The following is a 20,528-nucleotide window of genomic DNA, read 5'->3' as shown; positions in this document are numbered from 1 at the left end:
CAGTAAGGACACAATATATTTCCTGCTAGTTCAAATCAAAACATCTCAACAAGATGCAACAAAACACATGAACACAAATAAAACTCAACAAAATGGTTAAGACAGAACAAAATCAACATGGAATGAAAACAAAGGGATGCCCTCGCCTAAGTGAATCTAGACTTCAGCAATGAAGACGCAGGTTGATGGAAAAGGCACAGTGATTGGCCTAGAAGGCCCTCGGGGCGCCAGCTTCACATTGGTGGTGAAACCTAACCGCTAAGCCAGGTTCGAGAAGTCGACTGCTCAGGTTAATTGTTACTGTTAGGAGAAGGACAGTGGGTGCTTCTCGTTTTATTCAAGTACTTTCACTGTGCAATAATCTCCAACAAACACCAGGAAATGAATTCCTCAAAGCAGTGTTTTCTCAAATTCCCAAAGAGTTTGTGAATCAAGCTCTGGTTCGCAGCCTGATAAAGCAGCCACTGTCTGAATTTCCTGGTCTGAATAAATGAAGAAATAGCCTCACTTCTCATAACATACGTGATTATCCCAGTTGTAACCAGCAGCAGCCAGACGACGTCAAAAAGATTTGCTTAACACTTTATGACACACCGACCGCAGTGTTATCAGCTTTACTAGTATTCATGTAATCTGCTGTTTTTGGCTTGATTTGACTTGACACTGATTTCACCTCAGAGGAATACCTGCTGAGATGTCTTTCTGGTAGCAAATATAGCAGTGTCTATTCACATGTGGGTCAAAATGATTGAAACCTGCTTAATTTTCGTAAAAAATAAATTTCTTGGAATTCAGACAGGAAATGGATTTTGCTTTGAGAAGTGGGAATAAAATTATTGGAGGATATGGAGAGGACTCTGACACACACACACACACACAAACACACACACACACACAAACAGACCTCAAACCTCCTCTCAAAGTTCTGAAACTCCTTCAGTCTTTCCTGGAAACCCTCAGCCAGGGCTCCACCTGTTGGATGAAATGATCACATTGTATGTCAAATGAAAAGTAATTTCTATTATTGCACAAACCCACAACTTGCATCAGCAAAGAGATCTTAACCTACATGACTGTTTATAGACTTATTTTGTTAAGGCTTTATTATTAGTTGTAGATCATTTCCATTACTATAACCACTGTTTTCATTGTTTGTCATTTGCAACATTAATGCAGTTTAGTAACTATTTCCCTAATCAGTTAAAAAATTGTTCAATAAAATAATTCAAAAAACAAAATAAAACCCTGCGGCATCATCAGCTACAATGCAAAGCCTCACCGGTTTCAGGCATTCCCTGCGCGCGCTGCATGCGGGAGTTGAGCACCTCTTTGGCAGAGACGAAGAAGATGCGGTTGGGTGCCTGATCGCGGTCCACAACCTTCAGCTCCTCTACCAGGAAGTTCACACACCTGTCTGTGTGCTGCTTCCTCACCTGGAGGAAGAGTTGTCACATTCGTAGGGTGCATTGTTTTTTTTGTGATTTCACATTAAGTAAATGAATATTTTGGATACATGGCTAAAAAATAAGTTCATAAAAACATTTTTTTTTTATTGCAAACATTGTAATTTAACATACTCATTTAAAACAAATGAACAAAATAATTGTCCCTTGTGATATTTAGCCGCGCAGATAGTTTTGCTGATTTGTGGTTTCAAAAAAATCTTTACAAAAATCAGCAACAATGAGAATTAAATGTTTCTGGTTCAACGGATGATTGACTCACATCCTCCATGTATTCTGGTTCGTTTGCTGAGGCGTCCCAGCGGTTGTTGAGGATGAAGATGTTTGGCTTCGACAGACGTTCGTTCACTTTGTGGAAAAAGTGCTTTTCCTAGGTGGTGGAAAGGGGAAGAGAGATCAGTACGAGTGATGTTAAAGTGAAAAAAAAAATGACATGTAAAACGTTCCTTTTCTATTTTTTTGCCAATAAAGCACAATCGTAGATAGTTTTGACACAATAAAAATGAAAAGACTTGATTCAAATGCAGTACCCACATTGCAGATTTGCTACGTGACTATCTTGCATTATTTACATAATGGCTGGGTTCATTTCCATTGAATAGCCCAGAGGGTAATGTGTGTTTGCCTTTCCCTTTAAGAGTTGCTGCTGGGTTAAGGAGCTCTGTGATTGACTGCGTCCAGCTTCACATTGCATGAATGCCTGAGCCGAGAGAAACAAGAGTGGGGCCTCTGTGGCTGGATACAAACACAGGCAGCCACATTCTGCTCTCCACTGTAATCAGCTCAGCATAGAAAACATCCACGCTGGCCTTTTTAGTACACAGAAGGGACTGACATATCTTAAAACTTACTTTGCTATCTATTATGGTGTGTTATTGTGGATCAATATTGTTAAATTACAGTACTGTCATCACCTTGGGTGGACACTAAAAGACCTTAAAAGGACTATTCAGTGATAATGAGCCATGGGAACAGAAATTGGAATATCTACTCATGAGATTAACTATGCATGTCCGAACTATTCCTACACTTATGTTAGAGACGTACCGTGTTCATAAGTGTGGATTCAGAGTTAGCCACCAGCACAAACACATCAGCATCCAGGCAAAACTTGTCAATCCAGCTGTCCAGTTGGGATGTGACGTCTGTCCCTGGACTAGGGAGTGGAAGAGAGGTCGAGAGGTCAAATATATGACATCTACAAAACATGTGATGTAATATGTCCATTTTAGCTTGATTTCTTTTCCCTGCACATTATTGGCCTTAACTGTGTGAATCACACGTTTCAATGTCCTAGACACTGTCAAATTGATATTTACAAACTTGTACAGGATTTCCAGATGCTGTTACCTGTCTACAAGCACCAGGTCGTCTCGAAGTAGAGCACACTTGGTCTTTGGCCAAAACACACGGACGAGACAGCCGGCGTCCAGACTCTCATCCATGTGGAGTGCGTGAGCCAGCTGGTTTACAGTCTGCAGAAGAGACGTAAACAGAAGTTATGTGTAATGTAGCAAATTCTCTTTAATGTAAAAGCATTTTGCAGTTATAAGTGTTAACATTAAGAACTTCCAATAAAGTAAATATTACCAGTGTTCATTAACACAAGACAGAAGCCAAACAAGACAAGTTGATGTGCAAATTTTAACTGTTATGAAAGCACACATATCTTATCTATTATCGTTTTTATCCCTTTATTTTTTTAATTACCGTTTATAACTTTTCCGTTACCCTCTACATAACTGTATTGCAAACTTGAATAGGCAGTTTATGAATACATTTGGTTTAGAAAAACAAACTACTGCTTAGAAAACTATGTCATGCTCCCTGTGGAAGAATCAGTACAAAGATATGAGCTTAGCTTTGTTATCAGGGTGAGGAATAAACCTTATCAGCTTGCATCCTCAACCGTGTGACCCATCTGAGTACAGCAAAACATCCACAACAACAAAAAGAAAATCTCCTCAGCAATATTCCTGCCATTCTTGCTGCACTAAAACCAGTCACCCGACAGAGGATTCACTCACATCACCACTCAGATTTCCAAATATGTCAGTGACAACCGATTAAAGGCAACAGATGGTCTGATGACTGACCAAGGCCAGATTCTGGTGTGTGTGTTTGTGTAAAATCTTGTCCCCAATTACTCTAGTTAAGGTACAAAGTAGTTCTACATAGCTGACGTATAAAAATGTTGAAAATCTATTAATAGGAGGCTAATCATAATGAGACAACTAGCACTAATCAAACCTTCCTTGCAAAATGGGTATTAAAATAAAAATATTTACTTTGATGCTCTTCTCCTCATCAGAGCCCTCTGTCTTGAGGTAGGCCTTGTCCTCATCAGTGCCCTCCACACTCAGGAAGCAGTTAGTGGTGTGGCCAATCCCGCTGGGCAGCACGCGGTCCCTCAGCATGGCGTTCACCACGGTACTTTTACCGTTACTCGTTCTGAAAATAATAATGTGGAGCCACAAATAATTTGCTTATATGGCAAAAAACTGTCAAAATGGACAACTGTAAAGCCACAAGGAGGTCACATCTTTATTTACTTTAACTGTTAATGCAACAGAAATATGTGGCCTCTCACGGGTCGGACTGCGTTACACCTGCAACAGGAGATGTTTTAAATGTACAGAGGTTTGCTCAGTGTTGAATCAAGCATAAGAAATTTAAAAAAAAAAGTTTTTCCTCTCACACACCCTCCTGTTGTGTTTTGCGCAAGTTCAGAGCACATCATGCTTCAATTACCATCAATTTAAACTCAATTATGCAGAATGACGTGATGAGGTGACTGAACAACGTCTCTTCTATGACAGTGGTCCAGTTAAAAGAAAATGAAAGCGAAAGAAAAAGTGCCAACTGACTCATTTGGGGAGGGACGAGTTTACCTTACACAACTCAACAGTTACGTCACTAATGTAAAATTCAGGTGTGTGTGGATGTTTTTACCTGCCAAAGAAGGCCACTTTCATGTGTCTGCGGGCCAGCACCTCCTTAATGACAGCAAGCTTGTCAGCGTACGCCTGAATCTCCAACTTTTGATCCTGACTCGCAATGTTCTCCAAAGCTTTGTTCCCACAGGTTTCTAAAGTCCAACACACAACAAACACAACAACAACAACAACTTACATGAGCCACTGAACTGAGAGAGCTCACTGACAGACGATAAACATAATGTTAACACAATAACTCCTCATGAATGAAACATGATTCCTTTCCAGTAAAAATAAAATGTGACCTCCCATCAAAACAGCTGACCTTCGACAAACTCTGAAGTCTCTTTCACGTAGTTGAGTAGTTGTTCAAACACATCACTGATCTTCTTCTTGGCCACAACAAAGTGCTTCAGAGGGGAGAACTCCCCCCGAGCTGAGTCCGTCCGTCTGAGTGGAGGGGCTGCAGCCATGGTGCTCAATCTGAACCCGGAGAGGAGCGGTCAAAGAGGGCAAACACTGTTAACTACAGCAGTGGAGATGACATACACGATGACTATAACGTAACATACTGTTTAGTCAGTCACAAATTGTACAACTTTGGAGGGTTGGATGAAGTAAAACGCCGCAGGAGAGCATCGGGGACATGTTAGCTGAGTTAACTATTAACTACGGAGGGGATACTGAAGACATACAAGTTAGCAGGGACGTCGTTCAACTTCGACACACGAGAGTAATAATGTGTATATGTATGACGATAGATACGTATATGTGTCTGCTCTCAGTTAGGTATTAATAAGTGAACATCTATCCGTAAGCATGCGGCTGCCAAACGAGCTAACAGATGAAGCTAGCTGACTTTAAAGCGGCAACGCGGTAGTAAACTAGCATTAGCATGGCTAGTTAGCGGCGCTGTATTCATTACCGAAGTCCTTAAACAGCCGGTGTCCTCTTCTCATAACACAACCAGTATTGATCCGCGGCGACAGTGTAGACAACCCCTTCCCTCGCTGAAAGACGAGCTGCTGTCAGCCTGGCTAACCTTCTGTTTGTATCCTGTAATGGCTCCAGCGTCGAGCTAGCTGCGACGAACAGGACCACTTCCTGGAACACATTTCAAAATAAAAGCACAATTGACTTGAGCTGCTGACCAAAAAGGTGTTGCCTGAAGCTACAAGTTATTGCATCTTTTTAAAATACACAATTTATTGGATATCAATAGTAACATGAGACGATTCTTCTATTTTTATATAGTTGTTCATTAAATTATTTTTAAACCTTGTTTCTTAAATTTACAAAGTGTGCTACACGTGTTCCACGCATGTCCCTCTACAGGACATACTGTGGTTTTATACATTGTCCTGACCTCTCCATTTCGTTTTGATTTAACTTCCTGTTCTGTTTACATTTACTGTCATCAGCTTGACGCAGCTGAGAGCTGCAGTTTACGACAGGGGGGCGGAGACAAGTGACGAATAGTGTTGGCCGTCAGCAGCCAATCAACGAGCAGGAAATGTATCCAACCCCTGACATCTCCTTTATTGTAGCTGACACTCAGGTCCACCAAGGGTATATTTTATTATACATAGATAAGAACTATTTACTGTCAGAAATTATAGTAAATGAAATATGCCCTATGTGTTTACAAATTATTATTTTTTATTTGGAAAAGTTTAGGAACTCTCCAAGACAATTTTATTAGGATGAACAGTTCCTTAAGCTTTGTATCTTATTTTTGAGACTAGTCTCAACATAATATTACCAAACTGGTCTCTTATCCGTCCATTATTTACACCTGTTTATAGGTTACATAGTTGCGGGGGACTGGTCTATCACCTGGACAGTCTGTATTATGGAAGTCATCTTTCATCAAGTTAGAGAGATTTATTTGCTTTATCTCTTTAAAGCTGTGCAAACTTAATTAAAAGCAATTACTTTAATGTGTAAAATTTTGAAGAACCGACAGACACATTATGAGTTGTGGCTGTATGAACATGCACATGGGTTGCTACACTAACATCACCTCTCTGAGCACAGAGAAATGAATTCAGTCATGTATGTGTTGCCTTTGCAAGCCCACAATAACTCCTGTTCAGAACAGCAGCCTGTGAATGAGACAATGCCAGAGAGGAAACGCCTCTCTGCGTCTATGAGCATGTGTGACCTTAGCAACTGTGGCAAACTGTCATCAGTCAGAGCAGCGGACACTGAAATACCTCCACCAGGACCTCCAACGTCTGGTTTGGCTTTGGGATATTTGACGGCCTTTTGACATCTCAGAAACTTGGAACTGATCTCTTTCTGCGTCTCTTTTCTTGCTGGATTTTTTATGGTTATGTGCGGATTTATGATGGAGAATTAAAATGGTGAGGAAGAAAAAGCTGCTGGTGTTTGAGTAAGTATTACACATGTATTCATTTGCTCTGTGTTGACTGTTTGAGCCTCTGACATTAATTCTTCTTATAGACTCAATACAATCACTAGAATAATGCTGTAACATTACAAAAAACAGGCTTTAAAGGTGTCTACGGCACTTCATTTTTATATTCTATATCATATTTCCACAGAATGTTTTGTGTTTGTAGAATATGTTTTCATATTAGTGGCAGCCCACCGATGCTGATGGAGTTTTGGTTTGGTAAAATAATATGTGGCTTTCTTTTTTCAGTTCGGCTTCAGCTTCATACATTAATGATGAGATGGATATACTCATTGCTCTCCTGGGCAGCTATATATTTCATCCCATCCATCTCTGTGGAATTAACAGAAATTCTTAATTTTAATCATTTTTATATTATCTCAGGTGATACAAGGAAATTACTTAATTAATTAAGGAAAAAAGTCACTATTAGAGGTTGTATAAAAGTGATAGAAACTCACACTTTTATGGGTGATTATTTTTATGTGAACTAACCTGGGCTCCAAGTATTTTTCTGTCAGCTTCCCCATTGTGTTGGTGCTATTGTGGCAACACAGGTGACACAAGAGCTTGTGTGTATATTGTCTGCGTGCGAGCTGGTGTGTATTGTTTGTGTGTGTATGTATGGGTGCCCTTACATTGTACCATCCTATCTAGCATTCTCTTTCTCTGGGAATTTAGTTTTGACTTGACTTGTCTTAACCACAAAGTAAGTCAGAAAAATCCCAAACATACATATCATTTCTCAGTTTTTAGATTCACATTCAGTGGCTTAAAGGTAGTTTTGTTGTTTGTTTTTCCCATCTGTGTTTTCTTTTCTTTTTAGAATTTGTGGAAGCATGATGTGGGATGGATAAACAACAACAAAACTCTACTGTAAGTTGACTGAAAGGCTGTTGGTATGACCTGAAAATTAACAGTGCATTCTTTTATGATGAGTGAAAGTGGATATTGTAGTATGAGTGACCCTGTTGACCTCCAAAAAGGGAAATCACTGGTCATTTTACATCTATAGTTTCCCTAAATTGTAGTAGTAAGTAATTCAGCAACTCTGGCATTCATAAGGAATTTTTGTAGGTTTTCCTGGCCTGTTATACTGCACCAGAAGTTTCTTGACTATATTCAATTATTTAAACTTTTAAAAAGTGTAACTATTAATGTCTTTTTTTTTTTTTTTTAATGAAAGCAAACAAAATAGTTAAATATTGTACCTGTATCTGTCTCTCTGTGTCTGCAGATGGCCTCTAATGACCCTGACCTTCCTGACCCCTGTGCTGACCCCCAGCCTGGTGACCTCATTGAGATCTTCAGACCGGCCTATCAGCACTGGGCTCTCTACCTGGGAGACGGTTACATCATCAATTTAACTCCCGTTGGTCAGTAGGAACCTCCAACAGACGAGTGTAACAGCCTGAGCTGACCTTAACAACAAAAGTGGTGTTACAGACAACATAGGTTGATTTTGAACATTAACATACACCGACTAATTAAACATGAGACTTGCCGCTCTCATCCAGCTGTTAAATCTGACTGCCCTATGGAGATACTAAAGGTCACATTTTACCTCACGTATGATCATTTAGACACCAGAGGTCAGATGTAGATGAATTTGAAGAAGGGTTTCAAGTAGTGGTATGGGTTTTTCAATGGTTGATCCTGATATTTAGAAAGCTGGGCTGTGGGGGGCTCATGTATAATGCCGATAACAAAACAAAGAGTTGTGTATAATTCAATCAAATTATATGTTAGAGGACATTCAGGCATATGTTTACACTATGCACTAACTAAAAGCTGCCTGCAGTTGTGTCTGCAGGCATTTGTTGTGGTTTATTGGCCTTTTGAGCACAGACATCAGGCGGACACCCCTTTAAACACCACTGTGGTTTGGTTAAAAGTGCCATTACTCCTTTATTGTCACCGACCTCTCTCCCAATGTTTCCTGTCCGTATCTCTATCGAAGAAAAACAACTCACTTTAGAATATTTTAATATATATTTAGAAAACAAAGGTATTGTTTTAAATGAGGGACTTATACTTGTAAGGAAGTATTTTTTATATTGTTGTATTGGTGTTTTTACTAATACAAATGATCTAAATCTGCCACCACTGTGGTTTCATTTAAAGCCGTTTTAAACATGGATATTATTCTATAATGTGAAGAATTTGTGACTAAATAAGAAACAATTCAAGTTGAAGTTTAAAAGAATCAGTTATTATTTAGAGAGTTTAACACTAAGAAACTCAACATCAGCCCAATAACTGTCTTCATATTTAATGAATTCTCATTGTTACATTGCAAACTTTCGCTTTGTGTAGGACATAGGAGGTAGGATATATTATGATCGTAAGAATTGACTGGTTTGTTGTTTTATTAGTCCTCAATGTCTGTCAGACTTTGGTGAAATGATACATGATGATGACAAATTTTGTTTCTTATTGGCTAAAAGTCTATCTGCATTAATCACAGAGGATGATAAATGTACTCTTTTCACTTCAGTAATTGGTTTGTTGTTGCATCAAACACATCAACTGTTTTCCCTAAATCTGCAAGATTCCAGGTCCAAGATCTCATGAGCCTCTCCTCTTTCTCTGCAGATGAGGGCCCTGCAGCTGCCATGTCCAGTGTGAAGTCCGTCTTCAGCCGGAAGGCCGTGGTGCGCATGCAGCTGCTGAAAGAAGTGGTGGGAAGCGACTCGTACCGTGTCAACAACAAGTACGACCATAACCACACACCCCTGCCCATCTGTGAAATCATCCAGCGAGCGCAAGTCCTCATTGGCCAGGAGGTGTCTTACGACCTGCTGGGGAGCAACTGCGAGCACTTTGTTACCCTTCTGCGCTACGGGGAGGGGGTGTCCGAGCAGGTCTCTCACTGTTTATTTTGTTTCCATCTCATGTGTCATCAGGGCAAAATACTAACCTTTCACTCAACTTACCAATGATGAATCCCAAATGTCACATTTTTTAGGCCAGAACAGGACAAGAGAATTTATTTACCACAGTGGCAGATTAAAGTAAACCTTAATATAAAATAAATCTAACATTTACTTTATATTGGCCTGTGTTACTTTCTCTACTCTTTCTATGTGTACATTTTAGCTCTGTCATTGAGTAGCTGCCAGTTTAACATGGCTGACCTCAGTTCGTCTGCACACCAGTCACTGGTTTAATGTACTAATAGTTTACTAAGCCCTGAACTGAAACACGGACATTGTCCTTTTTGTAATATAAAGCGTGAAAATCTCATTTTTTCTTTTACCTGAAGCAGGTTCTATCCATTTTAGTTCTACGTATAGGTTTGGCAAAATTAGACATTAGTCAACGTGCCTGTCCTGGCTGGTTGGAGTTGCAGTTGTTGAGGTTATAGCTACTGTTTGAAGGGATTCTCAACACAAAATCTATGTTCTGAATGTCAAACACTCACTGTCATAGCCTTGAAAAGTGACTAATGTTGTACTTTCTATCTTCACAGAGAACAACAGCTGTGGGAATGCTCAAATAATTAAGCTTACAATGGTTTAGAGATCAAAACATCCATATAAACCTCAAAATCTTTTTAATCCATTACTTTGTTATTCTTATGCTTTAATAGATGCATGTGTTGGTTTGCAACTCCTCTCATAAGCAGCAGACTTTTTTTATATTTATGGCAGTACAACTATTTAATTTTGTAGTTTCTCTTTGCTGTTTAGCCAAAAAGCTCATCTGCTCTTTGTTCTGATCACTCCCATTCCTTCACAGTAATCCTCAGTCAACCTCCTCTTCTTCCTCCTTGTCTCCACAGGCAACACGGGCCATTGGGGCCATCAGTTTGGTGACGGCAGCAGCTAGTGCCTTTTCTGTCCTGGGACTGATCAACACGCGATCCAGAAACAGGCCTTTCTGACAGCTGTGTTCTTCACTGAAGGGTGTTATCTCCCAACATTCATGCGGCTGTGATTTCAAAAATAAATAAATAAATGAAAATGCAAATGACTGTGGTACGTGTTCAGTAACTAACCTCTTATAGTTTGCATCATATTGTTTCAAGTGTGTTTGTTGGTTAGATTTAAGGGAACCTCATGATACAGTGAGCTCACATAATACAGAAAACATCTGCATGGCTACATACTACTGGCTAAGAGAAAGTAGGGCTTTTTTTTGTGATTTAGATGAACCAGCCCTTTACTGCATCATGCTGCATCATTTAGCATGGATAGTGCTAACTTTATTTACTGTTGGGTGGTTTAAACTACAGCAGTGAATCATATTAGCTTGAAAAGTAGCATTTAATAAAATGTAGGTACATTACGGAAAACTATCTCAAAATGAAGAACCTTACTAACAACACTTACCGTAATTATAATTATTAATTATATATTATTACTCTTATTATATTAATAAGTATATTATATTATTATTATTATCACTCAGTACCTCCCACCCCCACTGACTAAGATTGGTTTCAAATATATTATATATTACATATTATTAACAACATTAGTCAAGCAATTGTTTCTAGTGAAGAAACAGCCAGTAAGTGTACCAAAGAATCGAGTAATAGTATGATGATTTTCTGTAACCTCCGATCTTTATATCTTTATACACATGGTTTACTGAGACATGTAAACTTACCCATGAGGCAGAAACCTGCCAGAATACTTATCCTGTACAACATGTCTAACATAACTGAAGGAATTACTTCATCTAATAAAGTAACTTGTTTATGTAGTTTAAAAACTGCTGAGAACCAACTGTAAACTGTATCCATATTTCATATCTGATATTTTAACATGGAAAGTATTATTACCAAAGTTGACTTTCAGATATTTGTAAAAGCTGCTTATTTATTTTAACCCCATTAAAAATACTGTATATATACTGAATATTCTATCATTTATATTATATATTATGATGTCATTTATCTTCCAACATAATAAAGTTTGAATGTGAGGCAGTAATGTGTTGCTTACAGTCATTTACTACAGGTTTAATTCAACCAAACTTATATTATTTATCTTAAATTGCACATATATATTTTTATTGCACACCATTGTACTTGTACATTGCATACAGTGTATATATTTTTCATTTATACTTTCAAATGTTCTATTATATTTTGTAATATCCTTATTTGTTATACGATTGTATGCACACTGTCCTCTTTTTATTGCACTATATTCCCCAATGCTGCTGTGTTGATTTGAATTTCTCCTACGGGGGATTAATAAAGGTATATCTTATCTTATCTTAGTAATAATAATAATAACAGTGTCACAGTTCTGTGGTACAGGCAGCAGGTGGCGGCAACGTCCCCTGAACACCGGAAACCAACCAGCAGAAGAAGAAATACGTGCGGCAGCCACACGTGTTGTTTTCATGGACGTCTGGACACAGTGAGAGATTTCTGTTTGAGAGTGAAGAGTGAAAACCACACCGACAAACATGGGGAAGAAACTCAAAGTCGGAAAGAGCAGGAAAGATAAATTCTACCACCTGGCTAAAGAGACAGGTAACGTAAAGTGCTGGGAGAGATCACTGCTTTCACACCGCAAGCACTCAGATAGTTGGTAGCATTAGCATGGGTGCTAACTCACAGAAACGTGCTGGATGGGGACTTTAAAGTGTCAGCTGTCTAATACGTCTCGTCTCTTTTCCAGGTTATCGCTCTCGTTCCTCCTTCAAACTCATCCAGCTCAACCGAAAATTTCAGTTTCTACAGAAAGCCAGAGCCCTGATCGACCTGTGTGCTGCTCCTGGTGGATGGTGAGCTGCCTGTCAACACACAGCACATTTAAAGCAGGGGTTCCTAAACTGTAATCCACAGAGGGACTAAAGTTAAATCTGATCTGGAGACGCTGGTCGATGGTATATTTCTGTACATCATCTTATAAAGCGTGGATGGACATTATGGAGAATATCTTGTATATACACTTGGTTGTTCAGCCTTCCTTCAGTAATAAATGGAGCTTATTAATTATGTAATTGCAAATGTAACTAAAGCTTACACATGTGTTTTTGATATAATACTGATAACAGGCCGAAATGGGACCTTCATCTAAACCTTTATTGTGTGAGGACTGGAGTTTGTATTCATTTGTACCATTTGTGACCTCAGTGCTCCATGATCTGGTTATATAACTTGCATACAAAGCTGTAAATCTTTTTGTGATCTGACAGGATTGATGATTGATGAATTGTCTAGGGGAAAACCAGTTTAAAATCAAAATTTTCACCTCCGATCTTATTCTTTGCTGGAATGTTGAAAGTTTGTTTGTTGAAATATTGGATTTAAATGTTGATTTTGCGCTGCAAACATCTTATCAACATCTGTCAGATCCCAAAAATACCTTTATAGATACATTGCTGCTGCTGTATAATGGGTATAAAAACCTGAGTTCATTGACCTAATCTACAATAGAAATAGTTAAGGAATAACAAATTCTTAATATACAGTAATCCCTGAGACCACATCTTAGTCAGTTAATGGTCCTGAGCCTGAAGCGTATAAATTTGGGTTCCTTGACATCAAAAAGATTGAGAACCACTGACCGAGAGAGACAAATGAAGTAGCAAAGAATACACTCATGATTCAAAATCTGTTTACAGGTTGCAGGTGGCGTCCAAGTTTATGCCTGTATCAAGTCTGATTATTGGTGAGTAATATTATTAATATGATTATCTGATAATACGTTATTGTGTCTGGGTTTAAAATTACAATTGCAATCTGATTCCGATCACTGAAATACTGTGAGAAAATGTTTTTAAAAAGTTTTTCCTCCTGTCAGGTGTTGACCTGGTGCCCATCAGACCCATCCCCAACGTGGTGGCACTGCAAGAAGACATCACCACTGATAAATGCAGACAGGTGAGACCACTGCGGCAGAGTTAAGTGTCGTGGCATTAGACAGCTGGACTGTTTATCAAGGATCAGATTTTTCTAAAATTACAAACTGTCTGATAGTTTTTAATAAAGGGTTGTTAATTGACATACTGTTTGTCTCATATGCAGGCTTTACGAAAGGAACTGCAGACCTGGAAGGTTGATGTTGTGTTAAATGACGGAGCCCCAAATGTGGGAGCCAACTGGCAGTATGACGCCTTCTCACAAGGTAGGCGCCACTAAAGCAAAGGTTTTAAGACATTAGAATTAAATTTAAAACACCTACCTGTCATAAGGGATCACATTTGAAACTAATTTAATGTTGCAAAGTCTCACTTTGTTTCTCGCTTCACCCACAGCTCATTTGACCCTCATGGCCCTGAAGTTGGCCTGCGAGTTTCTGACTAAAGGGGGGACCTTCGTCACCAAGGTCTTCCGCTCCAAAGACTACCAGCCACTGCTCTGGATCTTCCAGCAGTTCTTCAAGAAGGTGCAGGCCACCAAGCCGCAGGCGTCTAGGAATGAGTCAGCAGAGATCTTTGTCATCTGTCAGAGTCAGTGACAGCTACGGATTGCAGTATTTTATTTCTAAATTTAAATATTTTCTGCATCTGAACCAAATTTAAAATTTTTGTTTTCCTCACCAGGTTTTGTTGCCCCAGACAAAATCGACAATAAATTCTTTGACGCCAAGTATGCGTTCAAAGAGGTGGAAGTGCAAGCCAAAACTGTGAGGGAGCTGATTCCTGTCAAGAAACCAAAGGCATGTACCACTGTATGATAGAAGACTGTGAGCAGTGTTTGATAGCTAATTTAATAGATAATGTATGATAATGTTTAGTCGCAATAAGAACTCCAAACTCAACTTTCCTTTAATTACTTGAACAGCTGTTTACTCATGCATTGCTATGGTGTTGATACGCTGTGATAGTTCTCACAAATATCGTAATGTTTACTTTGGAGTAAACATTTGACTTCAGATATTGCCACGTCACTGACCAAGCAGCTGCTCCTCTGTTTCAGGCGGAGGGATACACCGACGGCGATCTGACGCTCTACCACAGTTTCAACGTAACGGCCTTCCTGAGAGCTGAGAACGCTATAGACTTCCTGAGCAAAGCCAGCGAGGTGAGATTTGACTTGTTAAATACAGATGCTGGAAATATACATTGCAGCTGTAGGAGATGTTGAGGAAAGTTAAAGATTATTATTTGACATTACAGTCCACGGTACAATGTGCAAATATCAAGCTACGGATAAGCTTTCCTGTTTTGCCATTCTCACTCTCTCTTCTTCATTCAGATCTCCATCGACAACGAAGAGCTGGAGTCTCACCCGGCCACCAGTGATGAGATAAAGGAGTGCTGTCGTGACATCAAAGTCTTGGGCCGCAAAGAGCTCCGGTAAGTCTTCTCCATGCTTCATGGCTGAGGTCTGTGCCTGCTGGTACAGTTTCTTTCTAAAAATAATGCATAATAATGATAATATACAGTATTAGTGACTCAAGCATGCATGTGTGTTCTTTCTTCACCTCTAAAGCCTGCTGCTGAACTGGAGGTCCAAGCTGAGGAAATATCTGGCCAAAAAACTGAAGACGGAGGCCAAACAGCCGGACCCAGAGATCAAGTAAAGTCTTTACACTACTTTTACAAAAAGCAACTGAAATATTCTTATTTCGATTGTGTCGTTGGAGATTTAAAAAAAAAATGTTTGCGTTGCTTTTTAGGTTAAGTTCTGATGAAGAACAGGGGAATTCAGATGAAGAACCAGATAAGAAGAAAAAGGATCAGGAGGAAGAGGAGGACGAGGAGGCCGAAATGGAGATGAAACTCGCAGAACTGAAAGCTGAGGAGGTGGCTGAGCTCAAACGGTACGACAGATTTCTTTCTACTATTGATTATCTACTTTGTCCTGAATGTCCATTGTAGTTTATCGACTGTGCTACGTTGCAACAGACCCCAAAGACGGGGTTGTGAAGTATTGTTATAGCAGCACTTTACCCTTTCGATTGAACTCTAAACTTGTGGCTTGTTGGGGTTTTAGTAAAAAAAAAAGATGAAATTGCCGTTTTGACATTCCTTCAAAAAACAAAGTTTGTATGACTGTTCTCCTCCATCAGAAAGAAGAGGAAGCTGCTGAAGGAGCGCAGGAAGCAGAGGGAGAGGGTGGAACTGAAGATGGACTTGCCCGGCGTCTCCATCGCAGATACCGGCGACTCATCCATGTTCTCCCTCAGCACCATCAATAAGCAAAAGGTAAAAATCACAGACACACAGATACAAGCCTCCCACTTGGGCTGTGTTGATAACTTCTTTATATGTAGACCACTCTGCTGGATACTTAAAGCTCACATCACTTTGCAGTGTTGGTGCATAGTTAGTAGATATTATCAGCTTTTTATTAACACTAATTGATTTTCCTTTGGTATTCCCCTCGCTCCATCAGGTGCTAGCTGATATATCCAAGGGGGACATGCAGGCGGCCGATGCCCTGGTGGAAGGAGACGACGACATCCACCTGTCTGAGGAAGACGACGACGAGGCGGATAAAATGTCCCTGGCCTCTGATTTAGATGACGATGACTTGGAAGAGGTGGAGCAGAGACTGAAAGAGCTTGAGGCGAAAACACCAAAGAAGAAGTAAGTGACTGTTAAGACCAAAAGACGATTTTTACAAAGTTTTAATAATTTCCTTATTTAGTTTTTGAGTATCTTGCTTATGTGTGACTGTGCTCTCCAGAGTAAAGTTCACTGTAGAAGAGGAGGAGGAGGATGAAGGGCAGGGAAGTGGCTTGCTGGTGGAACTAGAGGGAAAGGATGAGAAGAAAGAACGGCAGACCGACCTGTGGTTCAGCAAGGTATGTTATATGATGTTACACAAACTGGTGTTATATAATCATTGATCACCTGCCTGTTCATTCACATCATCACTGATCCTCATGGCTTACACCTTTTTCGCTCTGTAGGGCATCTTCTCTGAGATCGATCTGGAAGGAGACGCAGAGTGCGAGCTCCAACAGACCGAGTGGCTTCAGAACAAACAAACCGGTAACAGTCTCCGCCGTTTCTCGTTCATTTATTCACAAATGTACATAAAATGACGTAACGCAAGTCTAAAAATTTACTTTTAAAAGGATATTAACTCTCCTAAATTTGGAACAAAAACAAATAATGAGAAATTTGGATATTTTTATAGAAAAGGGCAAAAAGAGGAAAGCTAAAGAGGAGGAACAGGAGCCGGAGGAGGAAGAGGAGGAGAAAGAGGAGATGACTGCGCCACCTGAGGAGGAAAAGGCGGGACCGTCACAGAAAGCCGCAGAGGACACTGACAGCGACTCAGATGACAGCACTGATGATGAGAAGTAAAAACTAATTTACTGCAACAGTCTGTGCTGTTTTTCTGCCTCTGTGGTGGCGATAGCTGTGTCTGAATAAATATCCAATCAATATTTTGCTGCTTGTTCCAGCGAGATCACCAAGATGAAGCTGGCCAACGGAGCTGGTGGGACGTCAGGAGCGGCCAATGGTGATGACTTCCAGGTTGTTCCTGTAGAAAGCACCAGTGAGTATGAGAGACATTTATATTTCTGGTATCTCCAATCTACAGAAATTCTATCTTTTGGAAACTGCTGAACCGGGGTGGAAGTAACAAATTACACCTACTCACCTTACTGTGATTAAGTTGTTTTTTTTTTTTGGTACACGTTTATGAGTATTTCTTCAAGCCTTTTATTTTACACTTAATGTATGTAAGTACATATGTATTACACTATGTAATGTACTTTTAAAATCAGAATTTCTTCTACTGAGTAGGCCCACAATTTGGAATTATATCAAAACCTTTCATCCACATTTTTGTAGCTATTCGCCAGGGGTAGGTGGCGCACTTTCTTTCTGCACTATGTCAACCAATTGGGCTGTTCAGACTGTTTGTGATCCGCAGCAATAGTTTCAGCATCTGAAAGAAAAAACAAAACAAATGTTGCAGCAGGCACAGGTTTGGAGAGGTGACCAGAACAGTGCAGGAGTTGGGAGTAATTTAGGGACTGAAGACCAAGGAGACAGATTAGGCTCCTTCCTGTCTGTTTGTTTGTTTTATACTAAGTACATGTGTTCTATGCAGGTTAAAAAACATTTTGGTATGCTTTTAACAGACAAAAGCCTTGCCTTTTCTGTATATTTGTTTAAAAATTAAATTGCCATTCATAAGTTTTTATCAGTTATCAGAAAAATGTAACAGATATGTCAAAGTAGATATTTTCTGCATGGATCTCCCCCTGATAATGCATCAACATCAGCAGTAGAAGTACTTCAGTTTCATGTCTTTATGTGATTTTGTGGATGTTTGTAGGTAAGAAAGCCAGGATCCTGGATGCAGAAGGCCTGGCCCTGGGCTGTGAGATCGCTACGTCTAAGAAGAGAGCCAGGGACCTTGTGGACGGCTCCTTCCACAGGTGTGTGTGTGTGTTTGAGTGTGTGCCCACTTTCCAAAAGGTTCAAATAGTCTCACAAAGCTAAAAGTAATCTCACAATGTTCTTTCATTACCGTGAACATGGGTACTGTAGTTTATTTTGACTCTGTCCAACATAAAGTGTCCAGTTGCTGTAAATACTCACTAATGCACCTAATGCATGCAAATAAAAAAATATACTGTATATTTGTGAACCGTTTTTAAAGATAACATCTTCAGTAGGAACAAATTGGCCCAGGGTTGAATGCCACAGGGACATAGTGTGGAGGACACTAAGTGAAATATAGAATACCAGGCTTAGTATTTGTATTTTCCTTACTGCAGTAATATGGGACCAGGAGCCACATGCCTTAACACCAGTGTTTACACTCAGTATCTGATTTTAAGACTTTACATGCACTTGCAGGTTTGCTAGCTCCGAGGAGCAGTGGGACGTACCGGAGTGGTTCCTGGACGATGAACGGAAGCACCGGAAGAAGCCCGTGCCGGTCACCAAGGAGATGGTGGAGGAGTTCAAACAAAAGTGGAAGGAGATCGATGCCCGACCAATTAAACGTGTTGCTGAGGCCAAGGCCAGGAAGAAGAGGAGGGTAAGATCAGGGGAAAAACAATTGTGAAAGATGACTTTAAAAAGTTGAAGATGGCAATAGATGATCAGACATAAAACTGGATCATGATTCAAGTCATTATAGTTGGTAGATTTATTTTAAGACAAACAAAAACACCCAGAACCTGTAAATTTAGGCAAAGTATTTCTGTACATCTTTTAATTTATTTTCTCTGTGACTTTTCCAGATGCTGAAGAAGATGGAGCAGGCTAAGAAGAAAGCAGAGGCAGTTGTCAACACAGTGGACATCTCTGAGAGGGAGAAAATGGCTCAGCTGAAGAGGTATGACGTTAACACCTGTATGGTTGCAGCTGCACCTCCAACTTAAACGCATTGCTTTATACCGGCTACCTTTAGCAATATTTAATATTTAGCATTTCAATCATTTTGTCTCGTCTTTTTCCCCATTCTGTCAGTATCTACAAGAAGGCTGGCGTCGGGAAGGAGAAGAGAGAAGTAACATATGTTGTGACCAAAAAGGGAGCTGGTAAGAAGGTGAGACGGCCCGCTGGCGTCAAGGGAGCCTTCAAAGTGGTGGACAGTCGCATGAAGAAAGACATGCGGGGAATGCAGAGGAAAGAGCAACGCGCTAAAGGGGGCAAAGGAAAAGGTGGTAAAGGAAGAGGAGGACCGTCGAAGGGTGGCAAGGGAGGGATGAAGAGCGGTAGAGGAAGAAAATGAGAAGATAAATGTGTTTTTCGGTAACGCTCTCACAGTCCTGCCTTTTCTTAGCTATTAAACGTTGCCTGGTCTCATGTTGCAGGCGAGAATTTTTGGAGCTTTGTGAGCTGCCACAGTTTGGGCTCCTGTATCCTGTACAGAGGCCAAAGTGAACTTTCACATGGATTCCCTCTTTTTAAGAAACCTTTGCTGAGGTTCCTTAAACTCCTGGACTCTTGAGATATGTTCTGGGGGAATTTAAATGCTGGTGTTCTGTGCGCGTCTTTCTGAAGATGTAGGTTATTTGCCTTGAAACTCCATGAATGGAGTGAGCTGAACTGTAAATCAAGTTCTACATAATAACAATAAATGTATTATCCAGAAATGTTGGTATTAATATTGTAAATATTACATACACATCTTTGCAATAAATGTTTTGTTTAAATTAGTTGTTCAATCATTATTTACACAATTCAGTTTTTCATGGGGTTTAAACTAAATGTATATTAGTTTTTCAGAACAATAAAAGCTATATTACCCTATATCTGGAAAGGGGAATGGGCAGTGATACCGTGGTACAGTGATACCGTGGCGTACTGTGTGAAACTTCCCAGAGTTCCCAAGTGTGATCAAGGTGTGACCTGCTTCCAGTGTCCAGCAGTGATTCAGCAGTTATGAGACAGATTTTATGGTTCATGTGCTGTAAATCTAAAACAGCCTGGTTAGTTATACAATTGTATTCTGTTTTTGAGATTCATCCATCGGTTATAAGTCACTGCCAGTAAAGCTCAGAGTTTAACAGACTGAAAGTCTGAATGTTGTATTCCACTTAACACCAATGGTGGCACATAACTTAGTAAAAACTAAGTTGAGTATTATCATTATCTGCTATTTGTTACTCTTGTATTATTTTACTACATATATTTAGTTAGCGTTACATATGATGAGCTTATAAAATAATATAACATAATATAACATTAATAATTCACACTGTAACAAATCAACAAATATAATAAAACATTTTGTAATAGTATTTTATATTTTGTTACTGTAATTCTTTTTTTTATTAACTTATAACAAATATATTATTATTCTCCTGTACAGCACTT

General features: G+C 39.6%; 3 protein-coding genes across 5 annotated transcripts in view; 2 read left to right on the top strand and 1 right to left on the bottom strand.

Annotated features, from left to right (window-relative positions):
- The window catches only part of mfn1b (mitofusin 1b), an 11,849-nt gene extending 6,351 nt beyond the window's left edge, over positions 1-5,498 (bottom strand). The window contains exons 1-9 of one of the 2 annotated variants that reach the window (XM_035652861.1): positions 5,325-5,498; positions 4,725-4,925; positions 4,416-4,551; positions 3,752-3,914; positions 2,814-2,938; positions 2,511-2,619; positions 1,726-1,833; positions 1,280-1,433; positions 905-972 (exon numbers count right to left, since the gene is read on the bottom strand). In XM_035652861.1, coding sequence (XP_035508754.1) covers positions 905-972; positions 1,280-1,433; positions 1,726-1,833; positions 2,511-2,619; positions 2,814-2,938; positions 3,752-3,914; positions 4,416-4,551; positions 4,725-4,872 — 1,011 coding nt within the window. In that variant the 5' untranslated portion in view covers positions 4,873-4,925; positions 5,325-5,498. The remainder of the gene's footprint in view (positions 1-904; positions 973-1,279; positions 1,434-1,725; positions 1,834-2,510; positions 2,620-2,813; positions 2,939-3,751; positions 3,915-4,415; positions 4,552-4,724; positions 4,926-5,324) is intronic. The other variant, XM_035652860.1, reaches the window with a different exon arrangement.
- Positions 5,499-6,571: 1,073 nt separating this feature from the next.
- On the top strand, positions 6,572-10,779 carry plaat1 (phospholipase A and acyltransferase 1). 2 transcript variants are annotated; one of them, XM_035653796.1, is made up of 5 exons: positions 6,572-6,794; positions 7,645-7,694; positions 8,056-8,194; positions 9,414-9,682; positions 10,603-10,779. In XM_035653796.1, exons 2-5 carry the CDS (start codon positions 7,668-7,670, stop codon positions 10,702-10,704), a joined length of 537 nt encoding a protein of 178 aa, XP_035509689.1. In that variant the 5' UTR covers positions 6,572-6,794; positions 7,645-7,667; the 3' UTR covers positions 10,705-10,779. The 2 variants fall into 2 exon arrangements, with proteins under 2 accessions (XP_035509689.1, XP_035509690.1); XM_035653797.1 differs by lacking the exon at positions 7,645-7,694 and having other exon boundaries at positions 6,573-6,794.
- A 1,358-nt stretch (positions 10,780-12,137) lies between these two features.
- Positions 12,138-19,867, top strand: ftsj3 (FtsJ RNA 2'-O-methyltransferase 3). Its single transcript, XM_035653182.1, has 21 exons — positions 12,138-12,309; positions 12,458-12,563; positions 13,407-13,453; positions 13,586-13,665; positions 13,810-13,909; positions 14,040-14,234; positions 14,328-14,443; positions 14,704-14,808; positions 14,983-15,083; positions 15,220-15,306; positions 15,407-15,550; positions 15,800-15,935; positions 16,126-16,319; positions 16,420-16,537; positions 16,646-16,727; positions 16,876-17,041; positions 17,147-17,241; positions 18,031-18,133; positions 18,558-18,741; positions 18,947-19,041; positions 19,176-19,867. Exons 1-21 carry the CDS (start codon positions 12,243-12,245, stop codon positions 19,438-19,440), a joined length of 2,586 nt encoding a protein of 861 aa, XP_035509075.1. The 5' UTR covers positions 12,138-12,242; the 3' UTR covers positions 19,441-19,867.
- Positions 19,868-20,528: the final 661 nt, after the last annotated feature.

Source organism: Morone saxatilis, unplaced genomic scaffold (genome assembly GCF_004916995.1).
Source record: "Morone saxatilis isolate NCDOM2014 unplaced genomic scaffold, NCSU_SB_2.0 Contig12, whole genome shotgun sequence".
Taxonomy (NCBI): Eukaryota; Metazoa; Chordata; class Actinopteri; family Moronidae; genus Morone; species Morone saxatilis.
Note: the sequence above shows the minus strand (reverse complement) of the source record. Positions and strands in the feature narration are given on the sequence as shown.